This window comes from Apis mellifera, linkage group LG9 (genome assembly GCF_003254395.2).
Source record: "Apis mellifera strain DH4 linkage group LG9, Amel_HAv3.1, whole genome shotgun sequence".
NCBI lineage: Eukaryota > Metazoa > Arthropoda > Insecta > Hymenoptera > Apidae > Apis > Apis mellifera.
Genome location: NC_037646.1, coordinates 7,793,132 through 7,813,287, shown reverse-complemented (window position 1 = coordinate 7,813,287; position 20,156 = coordinate 7,793,132). Strand labels below are relative to the sequence as shown.

At 31.7% G+C, this 20,156-nt stretch overlaps 1 protein-coding gene across 2 annotated transcripts; it reads left to right on the top strand.

Moving 5' to 3' along the window:
• The first annotated feature begins 24 nt into the window (after positions 1-24).
• LOC100579026 lies at positions 25-19,254 on the top strand. 2 transcript variants are annotated; one of them, XM_006561719.3, is made up of 5 exons: positions 25-256; positions 3,146-3,581; positions 10,621-11,748; positions 16,656-17,333; positions 17,802-19,254. In XM_006561719.3, the coding sequence occupies exons 2-5, from the start codon at positions 3,414-3,416 to the stop codon at positions 18,603-18,605; spliced, it is 2,778 nt and encodes a 925-aa protein (XP_006561782.1). In that variant the 5' UTR covers positions 25-256; positions 3,146-3,413; the 3' UTR covers positions 18,606-19,254. The 2 variants fall into 2 exon arrangements, with proteins under 2 accessions (XP_006561782.1, XP_003249920.2); XM_003249872.4 differs by having other exon boundaries at positions 3,107-3,581.
• Positions 19,255-20,156: the final 902 nt, after the last annotated feature.

The window sequence follows — 20,156 nt, the reverse complement described above, 5'->3', positions numbered from 1 at the left end:
CTTTCGAGTTCTCTCTCCGTTGAGAGACTGCAAGGAGCAGAGGTGGTTTGTACTCACCTGAAGATTTCATATGGCAGTCGCCGTGCTGAGTTGTTCAGCGACGGGTATCTCATAATCATTTTGTGATTCACAGAATTACCGCGAGTTCTCAGTTGAACTCTCGTTCTATTCTGCATATTGTTTTATCATGTTGGATTTTTATACTTGTTTTAACACGCACAGTATTGAATCATCTGAGATAAACGCGTTTTCTACGGTTAGTTATTTTATCTGTCATTCCTTTTGAAAACTATTTCTTCTCACGGAAATATTTTCTTTCGAAACAAATTATTATCTAACAACAAAATTTTTGATTGATATTTCAATTTTAATTGTTTTATTGTAATAATTTTTGCCGAAAATATAAAAAAATAATAAAAATAAATAATTGAACAATTTCTTAGAGAACTAATCAATTACATTTACGACATAAAGAGGTTAGATGCAATGCGAAATGTTTGCAATTGGATCAACGAAAGTGAACATTTCTTAGAAAGTGTTTTTTTTTATATGATAAAAATTAAACATTCATTTAAACAATTTTATTTATATAATATTAATAAATCTATATTTTTTTGTTGAATTTGTTGGTTAAATTTAAAATTTTTACCTTAAATTCTTTCGATTATAAGTTTCGATTATCGAAGTATCAAATCAATGAAAATGTTTGCAAACTTCGAGTTTAAATAATTGAATTCTCGATTGATTTCTGTTATTGTAAAGTATAGTACAATTTAACAAAGTGATTAATATAAATAAATGAATTCTAAAATTATATGGAGTGTATAAAGACAGCGAAGTGTGTGAAACAATAAATTAATAAATTGATAAATATGTTTCAATATAAAGCAAAATTATATAATTCTGAGATAAATGTGAAAATTTTCAAACTTTGATAAATTTCTATATTGATAATAAGTTGGAAAAAAATAGTGTAGTGGAAAATCATAGAAAAAAGTCATTATATGTACAAAAATATATGTACAAAATTTATGAGTTAATGAATTGTTTTATATAATTATCATATAAACTGATTTGCAATAACGTAGCAATTGATTGTATTATAAATATGAAAAAAATATCGAGACAATATCGATAATTTAAAAATTTATATGATCACAATGATTAATTATGAAAATAAGTATTTGGTGTGGAAATTTAATTAACTCATATTATTGTAATAATATTCTATTCAATATATTAATATGTATTCAATATTATATAGGTTAATCAAATTAATTTAAAATATAATTCGAATTAAAAAACAAATAATGGATATAGTATAAAAAAAATATATATATATTATGCATTGTAAAAACATTTTGCTATTTCGTTATTCTATTAAAAATATTGCAAATTATTTTTTAAGTTGTTAAACAATTGAAATCTCTTAACATAATTATTCATTAATCATTGATTCTTTTGAACAAATTATGATAATTGGTAAATAATTCTAGAACATTTAATATTTACATGTATGTTTCTGCAACAATTAATATAAAATATTAACTTTACAATAAGATTGATTTTTTAATTTATGTTCTATATATTCTGTGGATTGTTTTAATTCTGTAAATTTAAACAAATTTGAAAGTAATAATTCCATACCGATTCAAATTGAAAGCTTAATATTCTTATTGTAATAATAATTAAACATATCAAAGTCACCAGATCATTCTAAATCATTTTGGCAATTATTTGACAAGGAAACAAGTATACGTTCGATTATAAATTTAACAATTAATTTTTTTAATAGGAGATGAACAATTTTATCTTATAATTAGTATGTATTTTGTATATTATATTTTGTTTATTTCTATGCAACTTTTCGAATGTGAGAATTTATGAATTTTAAAGATTTTAAAATCTAGATACTAAGTAATTAAAAAATTTGGAAATTGAAGAACATAATAATTCAGAACTTTCTGAAAATTCAATATCGAGAAAGAATTTAAAATTCCAAAAACTTTAAAAATTTAAGAGTATAATAATCTTAAAAGTAAATTATTAATTATAAAAATTTTAATAAGAATATAACAATTAGAAATTGAGAGAAGAAGAAGAGAATTTAAAATGAATTTTATTTTTTGTATTAAGAAAATTATTTTATATTAAGAAAAAATAATTTTTTTTTATATCATGATTACTAATGTATGTATATAATAATAATAATGAATTTATCATATTTATATAATAATAAATTATATAAATAGTAAATATTATATAATAAATTTATATTTAATAACGTGCTATTTAAATAGGCAGGTTATAACTATCGTTATGTATTTCTAATTGATAAGCATATGCAAAATGATACTAGTATGTATTAAAATCGCAAACATGTGAGAAATTTTTCAACCACATATATAACAGGGTCTAATCTACTTACGTGCTTTACGTTTTGCTTGCTAGGGTGTTATTTTATAGAATATCAATTTCTTGGTCACAAACTAATTTCACAGTACAATGGTATTAAGTCGTGGTCTGCATAAACCGCTAGATCAAATAGTAAATTAATATAATAATAATATATGCCTTCATCAATTTCTGTTATTATAAAGTGATGTTATCTCATTCTAGAAATCATTAGGCAATTTATTTCTTTACACGTGGATATTTACAGCTTATAAATAAATAATGTATATATTATGTATATATATATATATATATATATATACTTTGTCATTTGTGATACATAGAATATTCCAAATCATGTTTATATTTTTAAAATATTATTGTTTATTTCTGAGCTATGAATGGAGAAGATTTTTATATATATTTTAATTATTTATTTTTAATAAAATTTAAATTTGTTAAATGAAATTAGAAAAAAATTTTCTAAAATTAATAGTCATAATATAAAATATTTCAAATATGTCAAACCATCAAGAAAAGTTATCAATTACATGTTAGCTGCATTTTATAAAAACATATATAAATAAAAAGTTATAAGAAAAATTATTTAAACAAATTATATTAGATTTTGAATATAGAATTATTTTAAAAATTTTACAAATTTTTTTATTGGAATTCATATCTGATCAGAATTTATTTCTTTCTATTGTAGCACTGGTTATATTGGACATCTGAATTATTCTGATTACAGATAACTGATTTTATAACATCAAGAAACTTCAATAACAATTCTTGATTATTTCATCATATGGATACGCATATTAAGGAAATCAGTGTTTTAAAGTGAAACGTGAATTAATAAAATGGAATCATGTCTTAATTGACGTCATTTAACAAATACATTCTGCTAATAAAATATATTATTATGGAAAAAAACTGGAACACATGGTGATTTTCAAATTGTTTTAAATCGACGGAAAAATATAAAAATTAGTGTGTTATCGTAATCAAATTGGAGCATGATGGGAGAAGTGATCCGGGTTTCTGGACGGGCACCGGATGTTGGAGAATTTCTAAAGGAAGCGATGCTGTCCCAAAGATTTGCCGATGTGACTCTCTGTTGTCCTGGTGGACAAAAATTCCTGGCACATCGTTTGGTTCTTTCAGCTGCCAGTCCTTATTTACAGGTCGGTGTTATATATTATATTCATTTTTGAGAATTTAAAAGAAAGAAAAAATTTTGTAATTTATAAGATAATTTTAAAAGATAGAATAAGAAATTTATCAAAATTTATCCAAATGTAAGTGCGCTATACAAATGTTTTATTTTAAAATGATTTAGTTAATAATTAATAATTAATATCAATAATTATATATAGAATAGTAATATCAATTATTGCTACTTATGGGAGTAAGTGTTTCAAATGCTGAAAAATAAAAAAAGAAACGTATATACATTATATCGGTGATTCATAAATGTAACTTCTTTATTTATATATGAAAAAAAATATCATTCCAAATATACTGATTGCAATCAAATATTTATATTATAATGGAGATTAAAATCCATCTTAAAGTGATTTTAATTTAAAGATATGATGAATCGCATTAATCATTAACCATTTAATTCTAATTCAATTATAATAAGCGATACAAATAGAATTGCTTTATATGAAATTAAATAGATAATAAAAGCGAATTGAAATTAATTTTTTCTTTTCTTTTCGTTTTTTTAAAAATTTTACTTCCGTTAAATAAATTTCATTATTTTAATAATAAACGTGCGAATAAAGAAGATCAATAAACACGGATAATCCCAATAAAATAAAATGTATTTTAAAAGTCTAATAGTCATTGAAATCATAAAGTACAAGGTTGATGATTAATTGATTTAATAAAATGCGTAGAATTTATCGTTAATGATATATTTCTTGAAACGAAAAGAATATTCTAAGAAATTGGCAAGAAACAGGAAAGTATTACACATGTGAGATGTAGTTATAAATCAAAAATTTCATAGAATAATGCTACTTATAAATTCATCTTTAATTCATAATTAAAAATCATTTAGACGTTAACAAAACTAATTGAAATAATTAAATTATCACAGGTAAAAATCTCTTTGTTAGTTAGTTTCTATTATGATAATTAGAAGTATTCAATGAATATGCATTAAAATAATTACAATGACAATTTTAGATTTTAAACAAAGATAAAAATTAATTTTCAAACAGAAGAAATTAATCATTCAATTTTCATATCATCATGATGCCAATCGATTCAAATCGAATTAGAAATTAAAAGATTTTATTTTTTTATTTTCTTATTAAATAATACTCGAAATTATACTAAACAATTACATTTACTTTAATTTTAATTCTAAATCTTTAATGGTAGGTTTTATAAATTTTCTATTTCGGTAGATACGTGAAATAGATTTTATTTTTTTTTTCTTTTTCCCTTTCTATTTGCCGATATGTTTTTCATCGAACTTTAATCCATCCATACCATTACATAATCACCATGCTCTATCCCACATCTTTACAAAGTTTCTAGTTTACCCGTTGACTTAGTCTACAATTTTCTGGTAATCGTTTTCGATTGCTCACCCGGTAAACACTGGAGAACTTATCTTAAAAATTACATCTTGCAAATCTCTACTATGAAAGGTTCTTGGTTCATGCATCGTACAATTTGTTGTTTTTCCTTTTCCTTTTTCTATTTCATTCTCTCTCTCTCTCTCTCTCTCTCTCTCTCTCTCTCTCTCTCTCTCTCTCTCTCTCTCTCTCTCTCTCTCTCTCTCTCTCTCTCTCTCTCTTCGAGAAAACAAACATACAAAATGACAAAATTGTCTCGATATCGCTAATTTCGGATTTCACGTTTAACCGGTCGATAATGAATACTATTTACGGAATTCGTTTTCTTTCATTACCATTTTTGTCATCCGGTTGATTGCCATAATATACACTCTGTTACAATCTCTCTGTTACGTGGATGACTTAAATAATTAAACATTTTATTTTATACCATTCCAGAAATTTTCTTTCCACCGCGTATGGGCTACTACTGTTCAATGTCACGCTTCCTGACTCGAGCCATTTTTAGATAGTCAACGCCAAAACCCGATGGAACGTGTTTTACGTTTGATATAATTGACGAACAAAATGGAAAAGTAGCTGGAACGATAGGTAGTTGAGTTAGAATCTAATAGTATCTCCATGCGGAGCGAATCATTTCCCGTAATCGAGAAGAAAAACAATGTTACTTAATCTTCGATCAGAATAACTCCTTCATTTTACTTAACCTTAGAGATCGATGATGAGAATATCAAAACCAGTTTTTTAATAATTTAACTTATATTGTCCTAATTTCCATATTAATTTCGAAATTAATTAATATTAAAAATTATAATTTCGAGATAAAGTATTGATTTAATCTTAAATTGAAATTAAAATTTTGTTGTAATTGGCAAGATACGTATAAAGATAATTAAAATAATTAAGACAATTAATTAACTGATAAACAGAATATATTTTGAAAAATTATCTAGATATTGATAGATAGTTTTATAAGGAAAAAACTCGATAACATTTATAAATAATATATATCTATGTTGATAATCTATCTCGATATTCGTGGGTCAGTGCACTCTAATGATATCATTTACCGTTTCGGTCACTTGAAAAGAGCACAAGAGAGGTTCTAGCACGTAGGACTATACGCGTTAAGCCAGTTGATGCATGCTAAACGCCGCGCTTGATCTACCAGATAGCGGCTTACGGTACCATTAAAATACTTGCACGCAGCTATTTTATAGCAGTTGATTCACTATATTCAAGATAGTACACGTTGTCGCCTCTCTAGAGAATTGTCATAAACAAGAATGAATGACGTGTCTCGTGTATGCAAGCTGTTGATCTTTTTCCATGTGCAATGTATCTTTTGTAAATGAAAGATGAAATTATCTTATTGCAATTATGTGCCACAAATATAGATGTATATATTATATATATATATAGGTTATTTATATTATGCTCGTTTATTTCTTATAGATGCATTGAAATCACTCCATTCACTTGTTTCACATATTTTATTTTTAAGAAAATGAAAATTTTGATTAAAATATTTGTTTATTTATTATATATTTTTAAGATTTTATTTACTGTAGAATTTGTTTTTTTATTAAAAATTGTTTTCTATTTATTAATTGAAATATTTTTAAACGATATATAAAAAATTTCATTCATTATTTTTTTTGATTTATTTTTTATATGTGTATACGTGTGCACATTATGTTTTTATCACGGTACATATTTAAATATTGTAATAAAATTCTTCATTGAAATTAATTAATAATTTTATTATCTTGGATTCACAAATTGAATCAATTAATAATAATTAGTCAAGAAATTAATAGGTGAATTGATTTTTAGAGAATTGAAAAATGATGACACGACGGAATGTGTGAGTTTATCTTCGTTTCGAGTCGAAAATTTAAAATTAAAATCAAATAGTCGCATCGGATGGACTTTTAATATTTTTAAATTCTTTCTAATTAATGATAATCATGCAAAATATTTTTTTTTATTTTTTTATAGATTTAACGGTATAAGTGGTAAAACGTAGTATGAATTCATAAAATGAAATTAAATGTTCTTTTATTAAATATATACATATTGCGATTTAATGCATATTGCTCTTCTAATCACTTGATAAAAAAAAGCTTTTAAAATTTTATCGATATTAAAATCGATAAAAATGGATATTATATACGTAGGATGTATTTAAATCATCGCAATTCTAGATTTACCTGTTATCAATTACCATTAATCAATAATTATTTTACTTTTCTATTTTATCGATGAAGATATTTTCTAAAAAATATATGATAAATAATGAAAATAAATAAATAAATAAATGATAAATAATGATAAATAATATATGAAAAATATATAATATGAAAAAGCCATTGAAGAATTATTGCAAAATTTTGGTAATTAAAAACAGAATTAATTGTAAAACAATTTAATATTATATTAGATGTATAACAAAAATTTTACAGATATATATTTGTTCAACTTCTTATGTAAAATCATGATTAATCCTTACATGCAACGACATCGGAAATTATTTTACAAGACATTTCGATTCAAATTAATTTTTTTTTAATATAAGCTGTCAAATTTTTTATGCAACAATATAGTGCCGCTTTTCAATAAAATAATTTATTATGGATGATTATTATTTATTACAAGTAGAAATAATATAAAATGATCCAGGAACTACATACTACTTGTGTAACAATTTCTTGCAACAAGTGTATAATTTCAATTTATAACTTACAACTAGTTGATATGATTGATAAAACATATTTAGAGATTTTTGTATTCTTTCAATTTTAAATAATATTTTTAACTTGATATAATTGATAAAACTAATATCGCGATATTTTTGATTCTATAAGATTATCTAAATTGTATTTCCCAATAATTTTACAATAGTTTCATGTGAAATTCGATATTTGTTGTCAAAACTTTCATAATTAGGAATTTTTTATTTAAAAATTTTTCTTTGATTTTTTTAATACAGTAATTACTTTAAATCTGCCATATTAACATCTCATCTTGAATACATCATTGGTTATAAAACAAATAATCGAAAACTAATTCTCTTTTTGATGCGCCACATCTCATGATGGAATGGAATAAGAAAAATGAATAGAAAAAGAGGTCTGCTAGTTGATCTGATTATAAATGGGAAGGTATTACGTGAAAAATATAATCGTGGATTCGTCGATATCGAGCTGATTTCTACTAATTATTTAACACCGGAAATTGTAGAAAGTGAAAGAAAATAATGTTGTTTTCTACATTTCTCGCAAAAATAACCGGCAAAAAACAGTAGTGAAAATAATAACCACGTTGTTACCAATTCTAATTAATTTGACCTTATTCGTACAAAACAGCGGAAGTTTATTATAACCACGTCGTTCTAATTTTAATATAGATTAATGGAAATGTTATTTTCAGAATGTTCGTGGAATTCTCCAGGTGTTGTTATATTTTATTTTAGACGGGAAAAACGAAGAATTGCGGGTTAGGTAATTATGTATATACGTTTGAAAATGATTTCTCGAGGTACGAAATCGATCGGCAACCTTTCTCCATCCGCGTGCTTCTCTCATCGTGACATCGGCTGGTTACGCATCAAAGAAAAGTTCACCGCGGTTCTCTAATGATGGCCATTACTTACGTCGTGCTATCGTTCCACGGTTTTATCTCGTTTAGAAAATTAGTGTAATAATTATACGTTTCTTATTACGTGTAAAAAGAGTCGTTGATATCGAATAATTTATCTTTTAAATTATTTTCTACTATGAATTACGCGTTAAAAGTGTTCGAAACTTTCAGCTGGTTTTTCTCTTCACTTTAAATTCTTGTAAATGTTTACCGATTTCTAGGGTTTTCTTCGTATATTTTAGTTTATTTATTTATTTATTTATTTTATACCCGTTTTATATCTCGCATATTATTTTATCGTTTCACGAACGATATTGCAAAATATTCTTTGGATTTTAATTTGTACGTAGAGTAATCCAAAAGAAAAAAAAATGAATAACTCAAATCTGATAGCATTGCAGCTATTTTTATACATAGATTATTCATAGATTCGCCGATATATTTATTTGCATTCATTAATGTATTTCGTATGATACAAGTAAGAACGACACTGCTTTCAGCAGCAACGATATTTAATTTTATCTATTAGTAAGTAAAAAATAAAAAGTATAATTGGTAACAGAATCCAATTGACATTTTCACGGCCGGCATTGGTCCATTTGACAAGTTCAGATTCGAAATTTTTGTACTCGAGGAATTACATATATATTCTTTTTGCTTTCTGTTCAGAAGAATTTCTTTGAATCGTCGAAATAATAAGAAAGAATCATAGGAAAAGGACATATCAAATCGTTTATTTTTCGTTGCAAATGTAACATAAAAATGATATTATACTATTATATATATACGATAGCAATTTATCGATAGCGGTGTTATACAAGGCATACAACCTATTAACCCAGTCTGCCTTGAACTTTTTTACTTATTTTATCTTTCTAAGTTATTGCTTTTTAATATTCGATTATCTTTGTAGTAATTTATATAATCATAACGAGCTTTTCACAATCTCATTACACGTATACTGTATACGGTAAATATATCTCGATTCATTTAATTTTCTCATTCACCACGTACAACCAGCCGGAATATTCTTTTCTTGGCCAATTCGGAATGCACGATCGTTCTGCGTTCTTCTATTCTCAAGATTTATGATCCAAGATAACGCTTGCGTCGTCGTTGAATGTTTTGCATCGCGCGCACAGACGTGGATCGCGATCCGGCCGAGCCATTTAGAGAACCGATTCTGCTTACGCGTTCGGTTGCATTAGAAACATAGTTGCACGTTTCCTTCCAATCGTATTGGAAGAGTAGATACAACTCATTTCGCTCTCGTTTCGAGCGAAAATTCATTTATGATATAGATAAGATGCGCAACAGATGAGATAAAGAGAGGCGACGAACTCGTTATAATTTTATATTATAAAATTTCTTTCATAGGTAGAAGTAAAATATTTTCGGATACATTCGATGAAATTTTATAACTGTTATAAATCTCGATATAAAATCCTTTTTATACGGCCAATCGAATTAATAAAGCTCATTAAGGAAAATAAACGTCCCGACTAAAAACCGTCTTCGATCTATGATAAAAAGTCGAGTTAAAATATTGAAACCCCGAGAGATGAACTTACTGATAAGACTTTTCGCCTAGCGAAAAAAAGATTGTTTTCATCGCGTTATAAAATCTTAAGAAACGATCGGTTAAATTCTTTCCTGGGTCGCGCGTTGAATAAAATTAGCAGAGACGAGGCTACTCTTTCAAGACGAACGAATCTAGGATACGAGATCATCTCTGACCTTTTCCCAGAGCCGAAAGAGGCTCTCCCCTCTGGAACGCACACGCGGAATTTAAATTCTCGGCGTGGAATGCAGCCGTGTGTTCGTCCAAGCCACTCCGGAGCCAGGAAGTTGGCCACGTCGCAAACGAAATTTCACAATTTCGCCTACAATTCTTCTTTAAATATATTTCGCGATTTTAAACTCTCTCTCTCTCGATCGAGCGATCCAATTTTCGACCTTTTTTTTTTTCTTTCTTTCTCTTTTTCAGGAGGTGTTGCTCGCTCACAGCAAAACGTCGACCCATTGCGAGCCCATCACGGTGATCCTTGCAGGGGTGGAGGCCCCGGAATTGGCAGCGATCCTCGGCTTCGTGTACACGGGAAGCGCGACGGTCCCTCGCCCCCGTCTCAACGCGTTCCTCCACGCGGCCGAGGCCCTCCACATCGCCCTCCCTCCCGTCCCCCTCGTAATGACTTGCGCGCAATCCGACTGCAAGCAGGAAGACGACTTCAAGGACGTGAAGATCAACCCCAAGTACCTTCGGCGCGATCAGTATCCGTGCTGCGCCCGTTGCTTCCACCGTCCCCGTTCGATAAATCAAGACGAAGATCCCGCGGGCAAACGGGAACCCTATCCTGCGATCGAGTCCTTGGAAACCGGGAGAGAAATCGGACCGCTTCCTGAATCGATGAACTTTGCCGGATCGAGATACGGGCCGAGTAAATATTGCTCTACAACCTCGCACTGGCCCGTTCCACCTCCTTTCGCGAGCGTCGCGCGGGAAAAGATGGCTCACGGCGTAGATCAGCACTCGGATAAGGGCAAGGAGAGGACGAGTGAGCCGGACGCCGCGCGGTATCGCCCGATCTCCGTGGTGGCGAGGATCGATAGGGTTGGCGACGTCCCGACCGGGAACCGCCACTGGGAAAATCATCACAACGGCTGTGATTTTTCGGACAAGCCTTTTCGACACCGCGGCGTCGAGTTCTTATCCTTCTCCTACGATCCTTCTCCTCGCGATGGTGGATCGGAACAGCCCGAGGCGAGGATGAGAAATGCGCGGATCGGGGACGAGGAAGACGCTCTGGGGGGAAACGATTTGTCCACGTACGGTGATTGCAATTCGGAGCAGGAGAGAATTCACGAGGATCGTCTCAGCGTGATTCGGTCCCGGATCGACGCCTCCGCTCAGATTAGAGCCGTATCCAGCGGATCCTACGAAAGGGCGGATCACGGTGAAGATTTGACGTGTCGCGAGGGTTGCTTCGCGTGGAGATCGCCCAGGAGACAAGTGGCGAACAGGGTGATAGACTCGCCGTGGAAACAGACCGTCAAGCCTTATCATTTGCCAAAAGTGCAGCCGATGGCACTTCTCCAGCCTCACGCCGAGAACGTTGTAAGTGTCCTTCTCTGATTTGTTTCTTTCTTTTTCTTTTTGTTAATCCTGCTTTTTGTAGTAGTAAAACAGAATGTAGCAGGGTGGATTACGTTGGACGATAATTCTGCTTTTAGTAAAATAGGATATAGTGGGATGGATTATGAATATTGGAGTCTTTTATGATTTCTTTCTTTCTTTTTACACGATAATCCTGCTTTCTGCAGTAAAATAGGATGTAATGGAGTGGATTACAAATGTTAGAGATGATTACGAGGAGATTACGAATTCCTTGTACAAGGAAAATTATGGATCAAGAGATTTAATTATCTGTATCAAATAATCGATACTTGAACGAACTAGCCTGGCAATATTTCTGATATAAATTAAAAGATATTTAAAGAATCCACTTGAATCCATTTGTGGAGTTAATACAAACGGATTTTTATCCACGTTCATTTGATGAGAATCGAAGGAAACTTTGAAATATTAACGATGAATTTTTCGTTTCGTATAAATAATAGAAGAGAATTTAAACGATCCTGCGCAACTTCCATTAGCTGTACACGGGATTGAGTATTCTGAAAACATCTCGCATTGCTTGAAGTTATACGCGAATCGAGATTTCTGTTTCAAGGTGCCCATTACACTTCTCCGTTACACTATTCCTTTCAGAATATTATTTATCTCATAAATTTATCGTTCTTCGAATATCCGATTCCATTCTCTGAACGTATATTAGAGAGAGGAGTAACGAACGGGAATTCGTTACAGTGTGGATACATTTGCATCTATCCACGAAACGTTTTCTACAATTGATCTGTAATCTTTCCAAGTGATAAAAAATTAAAATGGAGCCGCTTCGTAACAGTTTTCAGATTTTTTCTCTCTCTCTTTCTCTCGGTTGTCCGACTGTCTGTTCCATCAGAAAATAAGATCATAAGATATTGCCGAGATAGATAGCTGTTTCCTTTCACTACTTTCATGAAAATTGGAGCACCGGTTTTGATGCGCTGCGAGAGAGAGAGAGAGAGAGAGAGAAAGAGATTGCAGAAAATTCGGCACGATAAGTAACTCGAGGAGTTTTTCGTAATACGTCGGATTTTCAATTGCACAACGCTCGATGAATTTGTTCGGTCGATTATCGGCCAGATACAATTACCGATTTCTGTTCCGTGCCTTCATATTGTTACATCACGTCGCATACACGGATCTCGCTTAGATCGGGTTACTAATCTTACTCGGTAGCAATCTCTATCCTTTCGTACAGAAAGTAACTTGTTTATCCGTGGCTTTTGATCAAGAAGAAGGAGGAACCGTGCTCTCATCCTTTTTCCAGATTTTTCCATACGGTAATATGGTAGATAGTAAGGAGATTTTTTTCTTTTTTAATATTTTTAAAGACAAGATTTAAACTTAATTTTTTCAATTCCAACGCAATCTCTCCCCTCGTTTTTTGAAAAAGATTTGCCGAAAAATTTGAAGCGTCTAATTTGAACGCGTATTTCCTCTACATCGTTGATTAAATTATTAGTATTCGTGGCAAATGACGAAGCAATTTTATCCATAGGACCGTTATTTCACTCTTAAAATAAAATTGAACAGGAAATGGAAATGCTTGGAAATAATGATCGGACAGAGATAAAAAGTTTAAGCAACTTCTGAAACTTTTTCCTCGTTCACGAAGCTGGAGATGTCATTGATTCGGATCGTCAACGATTATCCAATGATTAACAAAATATTTGCATTATTCTATCGCGACACGGCGGATCGCCGGCAGGATGAATCGTTTTTAAAAGCTAATTGAGTGGAAATAACGTGGATGTTTTATTCCAACTCTTCTCATTTTTCCATAATTATTTTCCAGAATTATCTACTGGATATTCTCTTATTTTTGCAAATTAATCGCTGCAAAAAGGAGACGGGATTCCTTATTATATCCTCGTATTTTCATCGTAAAATCAGCTGACCGTTTAATGCACGTTTACCTTCTTTCTTCTTTTAACCCTCCCCCTTCCCTTCATTTTGCAAATCTTTACTGCGAAATCGCCGCGTTCAGCATTCCGCTCTTTTGCTTCTCCACCTCCTCCTTTTCCTCCTCTCGCGTTTGATGATCTCTCCGAACATGCTCGGGTCATTGCATAACATTCACCCGTCTGTATTGCTCGAGATCGTCCCCGTTTCAGGAATAAAACACTCATGGAAAGTCCGCGATCGGCCTAACGTTCCATGCCTTGGACGTTTTAAATATATTTCCCACCATTTATCTTTTCGACTTTTATTAAAATTTGAACTCGTTCCTTAGGATTAGCTAGAATATTTTATCTCATTTATCTCACAGCTCGATTTCTTCTTTAACTCGTGTTTTTCAATTTGATTGAATAATACATCCAATAAAACTTCGAAAGTTAACAATCACCGGTTTCGTTAGTGCAATTTCCTCGAATAATTCAATTTTAGAAATAAAAATTTTCGAGCTTAAATATTCTTCTTGGATTTATTCGGATTTTTTGAGACTTTTGCCAACGTTCTATTTTATTTTTTATCAAAAAAAAAAAAGAAGGAAGAAGAAGAAGAAGAAAAATCTACATGAGCGCGTTACTTGCTGAATTCGTAACGAATGCACACGCGATACCACGATCAGCGAACCGCCATCTGTGATTTAACTATTCGCATGCCGAGCACATGAAATATTGGTTATTCCAAATCGTCCGGTTAAAAGGTTAATCGGGCCGGTAACTTTGCCAATCCTATTTCTGCTTCATGACTGAAATCGTTATCTTCCGTGTCAATCGTAAAAGAAGAATGTACCTATCGTTGCTGATGCAAGTAGAGCAGAAATTGTTCATTTGAACGTACTAACTATAAAGGGGGATCGGAATCGGTAAAACGAAACTGGGTCCCCTGTTAATCGTTTGCATACAATTCATTATTGATCGATCGAACGTGATTCGTCAAACGTATCTTTCAATCATTCTATATTGTTAAAAGTGTTACAGTTTAGCATCTTCATCGACGGTATCTTCAAAATATATCGTTATTTTGATCGTTATCTCTGATGAGAGAGGGATGTAGAAAGAGAAAAGTAAGAGGATAAAACATGAAGTTACTCGTCCCTATCAAATACGTACCAGAACCGTTGTTCTAACGAAAATCGATCGCTACGATGTTAGAGACAAGACACGGTTATATAAAGTGAGAGAATTGTAAAGTGACTTTTAATACGATTTTAAAAAAAAAAAAAGGAAAAACGTTAAACGATTTTCTTTTTTACATAGAAAAAGATTATTACTTTCGAGGTATTATCCTTCGATTTTTCGATTCAATCTTTCTATTAAATTATCGATTGCGGTTGCTCGCGAATATCATGTGAATACCGATTGATGCAAACCACCCTGTACAAACCGATCGCTTGTTATTTATAAAGGAAACAAGAAAGAAGCGAGAAGAACCGGGAGTACAAGCAGGACCCACTTATTCTTCATCGACCTTTCACCACAAATGAAAGCACGCCGTTGAATCGTGCGCGTCCCGATATGCCAGCCGTTCATTTTGCTTTCTTCTGCTGAAATATGCAGAGGAATCAGTGCTTCTCCGGGTGTGCACCTCTGCAGGCCACACATTTAACGGGCCACGGTTAATTCGATGGTGCCAGGTGATAAGATGTGTGTCCACAACACCAGCTGCAAGGGACCAATGTCATTCTTATTAATGAAACTATCAGTTACACCACGATGAATTTCTTTGCTCTTTTCTTTCTTTTTTTCTTTTCTTTTTTCCCCTTTTCCTTCATTCTCCCTTTCCGTCTGGACCTCCTCCTTTTTCCCCCCTCCCCTCCCCCCTCCGTTCTCTGTCGCATTGCTTTTTTTTTTCCACTCCGTTTCTTTTTCCAGATTGGTGCCAGAAGGTGCCAGACCAGCTGGTAGCACCGGCCAGCTGCGAGAAACCCTTTTACGTGTTATTACAAGTAATCTGGAGAGGAGCGTTTTCTCTTTCGACACGTGCACTGATATGCTCCAGATTTTTTTCCGATTACTTTACAACCTTGCGCAACCTGATTCTGCGTATCTCAACGCGAAATCTTCTTCTTCTTCTTCTTTATTTTTCTTTCTTTGCTCACAAGTTGCGCCAAGATGCACACCTTTCTTTCTTAAAAGAGCATGTTGTTGTTGCGCGTACACGCACGATTTTTATCGATGCGAAAATTGATACTCGAGCTATCAAGTAGAGAAATCGGGTGAAAGATTTTTAATATTTTTGGGAATTACTTGGGAATTTATTTACTTTATAAATTAAGATTATGCAAGGATACGTTGCTACTCAATCTTATGCAATATTATTTTCTCGTGTCCCGTTATATTTTTTAAAATAATTGTCACCACTTTTCCGTAAACATAATTCGATTAAATATCGTTAGAGAATGTAATGTTAAATCACTGTTTTTATCGTTTAATATATTCCTCGCGTAATATTCCACTTAGATAACCGTACATTCTAATTTCCATCTGCTTTTGTTGGAATTACCGATCCATGGATGCGTTATCGAAATGATAAATTGCGAAAACCGGATCGAAGCCGATAAGGTAAAATCAAATATAGATATATGAAATGTTTACAAAGTATAAGATAGTTAAATTGAGTCATGTAACTTGAATACAAAAATTAATTAGGAATTGATAATTATATCGATCGAATTTACACTTCTTTCTAAGCTAAATTAACTTCAATCTCTTTCTAATGATTTTCTCTAATCAATTGATCGTTTTAAAAAAGTGATTAAAGTTAAACGAAGAAATCAGATAAACAGAGAGAGAGAGAAAGAGAGAGGGAGATTAATTAAAGATTACAAATTGTATTACTAATATTAATTATCAGCGATTAAAGATAGAGAACGGAAGTAAAGGTGATTTTCCATGATTTTGTTTCAGAGAAGCGAGGAAAATTTACGTGTTCTGGAGACCACGCGATCTTCTGTGATCTCTACCAGTCCTAATCGACAGTTCTCTAAAAACTCTGCGGATCATTATTATGGTGTTGAAGTTCCTACTACTCACGAAGTCACTTACCATAATGGTAGCAAATTATTGGAAGCAAATTCTACCTTGGTGTCGAGGCCTCAAGAGTTTTATCCCCCTCAGATCCCTTCGTCGACGTATACTCAAATGGTCACATCGATAAACAATGATATCGTAAACAACGAGACGATATTACAATCTCAAAATAATATAATTTCTTTAACGACGAGAACGTTGCCGTGTCCTATGGAGAATAGTCAGATGAATATCAATAAAAAGGGTGGCTATCTCGGGCAAACGCTACCTCAATCGCCGCAGAAGCCGGAAATCTCTCACCCTGTTAGCAGATTGTGCGATACGATCGAGTCGACCGGTAAAATCGATCGTTTTACAAACCTAGATGCTGAGAACTCGGAGAAAGAGGCGAGGATCGACGATAAGCTCGTTGAGAGAGTCATTATCAACAGTGATAAGAACAATAATGATGCCATCGTTAGTCAGGATGCTGTTCAAAACAGGGGAAAAGGAACACAGGAGAATCATAGGTGCGATCAGTGTGGCAAGACTTTCGTTACCAAAGCCTCTCTAAAGGTATTGATTGATTGGCTTTCGATAACTTTTTCTGCTTTTTTTTTTTTTTTTCCGTTTTTGTCTAATACTTCACGTTACTGACATTTATAATTAACGACTGTCGGTATAAGGTATTGTTGCGATTTTTTTTTTTACACTTCCTTATCCTGTATTGCTAAAATTTCAAATGATTATCATTGGAACAGATTATTGTAATAAAGTTTGATTTTTTTTTATCCTGTAAAATAATTCCTACAAAATATGAAAATTCTGCTTTTTTTTACTTATAATACTTTATTTACAATTTCTTATTCTACATTATCCACTCAAACTATTGCTTTTTCTAAGCATTATAACAAATTTTTGCAACTTACAATCCTTATTTTATTTTATTATAAAAATTCCTCAAATTAATTACTAAAATTAGCTACAATTAATAAAAAAAAATCTACAAGTGATAAAAATTCGTCGTTTCCATTGCAAATTTAGGTGCATGTTAGAACGCACTCAGGAGAAAAACCTTTTCGTTGTACCGACTGTGGTAAACAATTTTCACAACTGCGAAATTACAAGTACCATCGAAGCGTACATGAGGGCACTAGGGAATTCGCAGCGACCTGTCCAGAATGCGGCAAATATTTCAACGACCGTGGCTATCTAAGTTCCCATATGAAGATTCATCGTAACCGAAAAGAATATGGATGCGCGGAGTGTGGTAAAAGCTTTAATCAACGAGTCGCTTACAACATGCATGTTAGAATCCATACCGGAGTAAAACCGCATCAATGTGAACAATGTGGAAAAGCGTTTTCTAGGAAAATGTTGTTAAAGCAACATCTTAGAACGCATTCCGGGGAACGGCCATATCAGTGTCAAGTTTGTCAAAAAGCTTTCGCCGATAGATCGAATATGACGTTACACACGAGATTACATTCTGGATTAAAACCATATCAATGTACGTTATGTTCTAAAGCGTTCACGAAGAAACATCATCTAAAAACTCATCTTAATTATCATACAGGGACCAAACCTTATTCTTGTCCAAATTGTGGATTAAGATTTTCTCAAAGTAGTAATATGAGGACTCATTTTAAAAAATGTACCGTTAATAATCTGATGGAAACGAAAAATTCGCAATTGGAAGATACTGTGAGAGATTCGTCTAAGACTGTACAAGCGCGAATAATCTCGAGAATACCTACTGATACGTTAACACCACCTAATTCGGATCAAGAATTAACTATTTTAACACCGATTTCTAAAAGTAACGGAATAGAAGGGAATGGATTGTAACGATAACATGAGAGATGCTATTAAACCGTCTGTGTGATTGTTAAGTGTTCGAAGAGATATTTTAGCGGTTAGTTAGATAAAGAAATAACAAGTACATATATTCTTCGACTCGATGAAATCAATCTGTGTGACAAATTGAAGAAATGAAGTACACGTCGCGGTTATGAATCAGACTTGTATCATGAAATTTAGATTCTCTATAGGATTGACAATCGCATAAAATGTGTAGCTGGTTTTTATAATCAACGGAGCAAACCATTGTACAAAGATGCTTTTTGCCCGGTGTTTTCAAGATAAGTGGTTAAAACGATAATGCTTGACGAGTGCAATTCAATGAATAAATCGATCGAATTGCTACAGCCTGCAAATGTAATCGAACGATAGAAAGTATTAGATTCGTTTGAAAGTAGCACTGTCAATTGGTAATCCGAGAGTTACCATAACAGTACGAACGACCGCCTTTTCCTAGAAATCGTTGTTTTACGGTAAGACGTATCGATTTAACCTGTAAATCATTACATCAGATCCTGAATTCCTTTTTTTCATGTCTTTTTCCTTTTTTTTATCCCTTTCTGTTCAAAAGGTATTGTCCACCTTATTAACTCGTAATTGAAAGAATTGCAAATTTTTGTATAATTATTGTAATTGCGGAAAAAAAATTATGCAAAAAATGTGATTTCTTTTCTTCTTCGCATGCGTCCATGATGAATATTAATAAGATTTCAGAATTGCTTGAAGAATGAGATTTAATGAGAAAGGTTTGTGACATTTTGTATTTCAATCTGTTATAAATGAACTTCCATTTTTTTTTGTAATATATACATAAGTATGTATATTACTTGTATAAAAAAAATACGTAACAATAAAATTGAATTTGCGAGCGATGAACATTATTGAAGATCATTGAAAAATTATTATCTTCATTTCACATTGATAACTAACATTAACATTTAAAAAATATTTTTTCAGCAGGAGAGAATAATTTTAATTCCATTATCAAAGGTAATTTAATACGGCTTAACCATTTCCATCCTGGAATTATCTTGATACACTCATCTAGAAAAACTTTCTAGTCAAGATCAGAGTAAAAGCATCTGGACAGAGGATCTTTTTTTAAAAAAAACGTAATGAATCACCGGCCCTATTAAAATACAATCATAATTATCAGGTTGTTATTTTTTTTTTTTACATCAAAATTAAATTTCTTCACTCGTGGGACAATCTACTACAATGACTAGTTTCTTACAATTAAATTCTTAATTATGTTCTCTGTATTTAAAAGACAACACTACAAACTTTCTTGTGATTTATCGAAAACGTATAACAATCATTACGTTATTTTCTCTTTGATTATAAATTAGAGGGTTTCTTCGACCTGTTCGAGATCGTATCGTATCGAAGATAGTTGTTTCCATTCTCTCTTGAGGAACGAAAGCTTTGTATATATATATATATATATATGTAAGTACTAACACTCAATCGTTTAACCGTAGAAGAAGACCTCTGTGCGCTACCATATTTGCTAAAAGCTCCGTTAAACGTTAGAATACA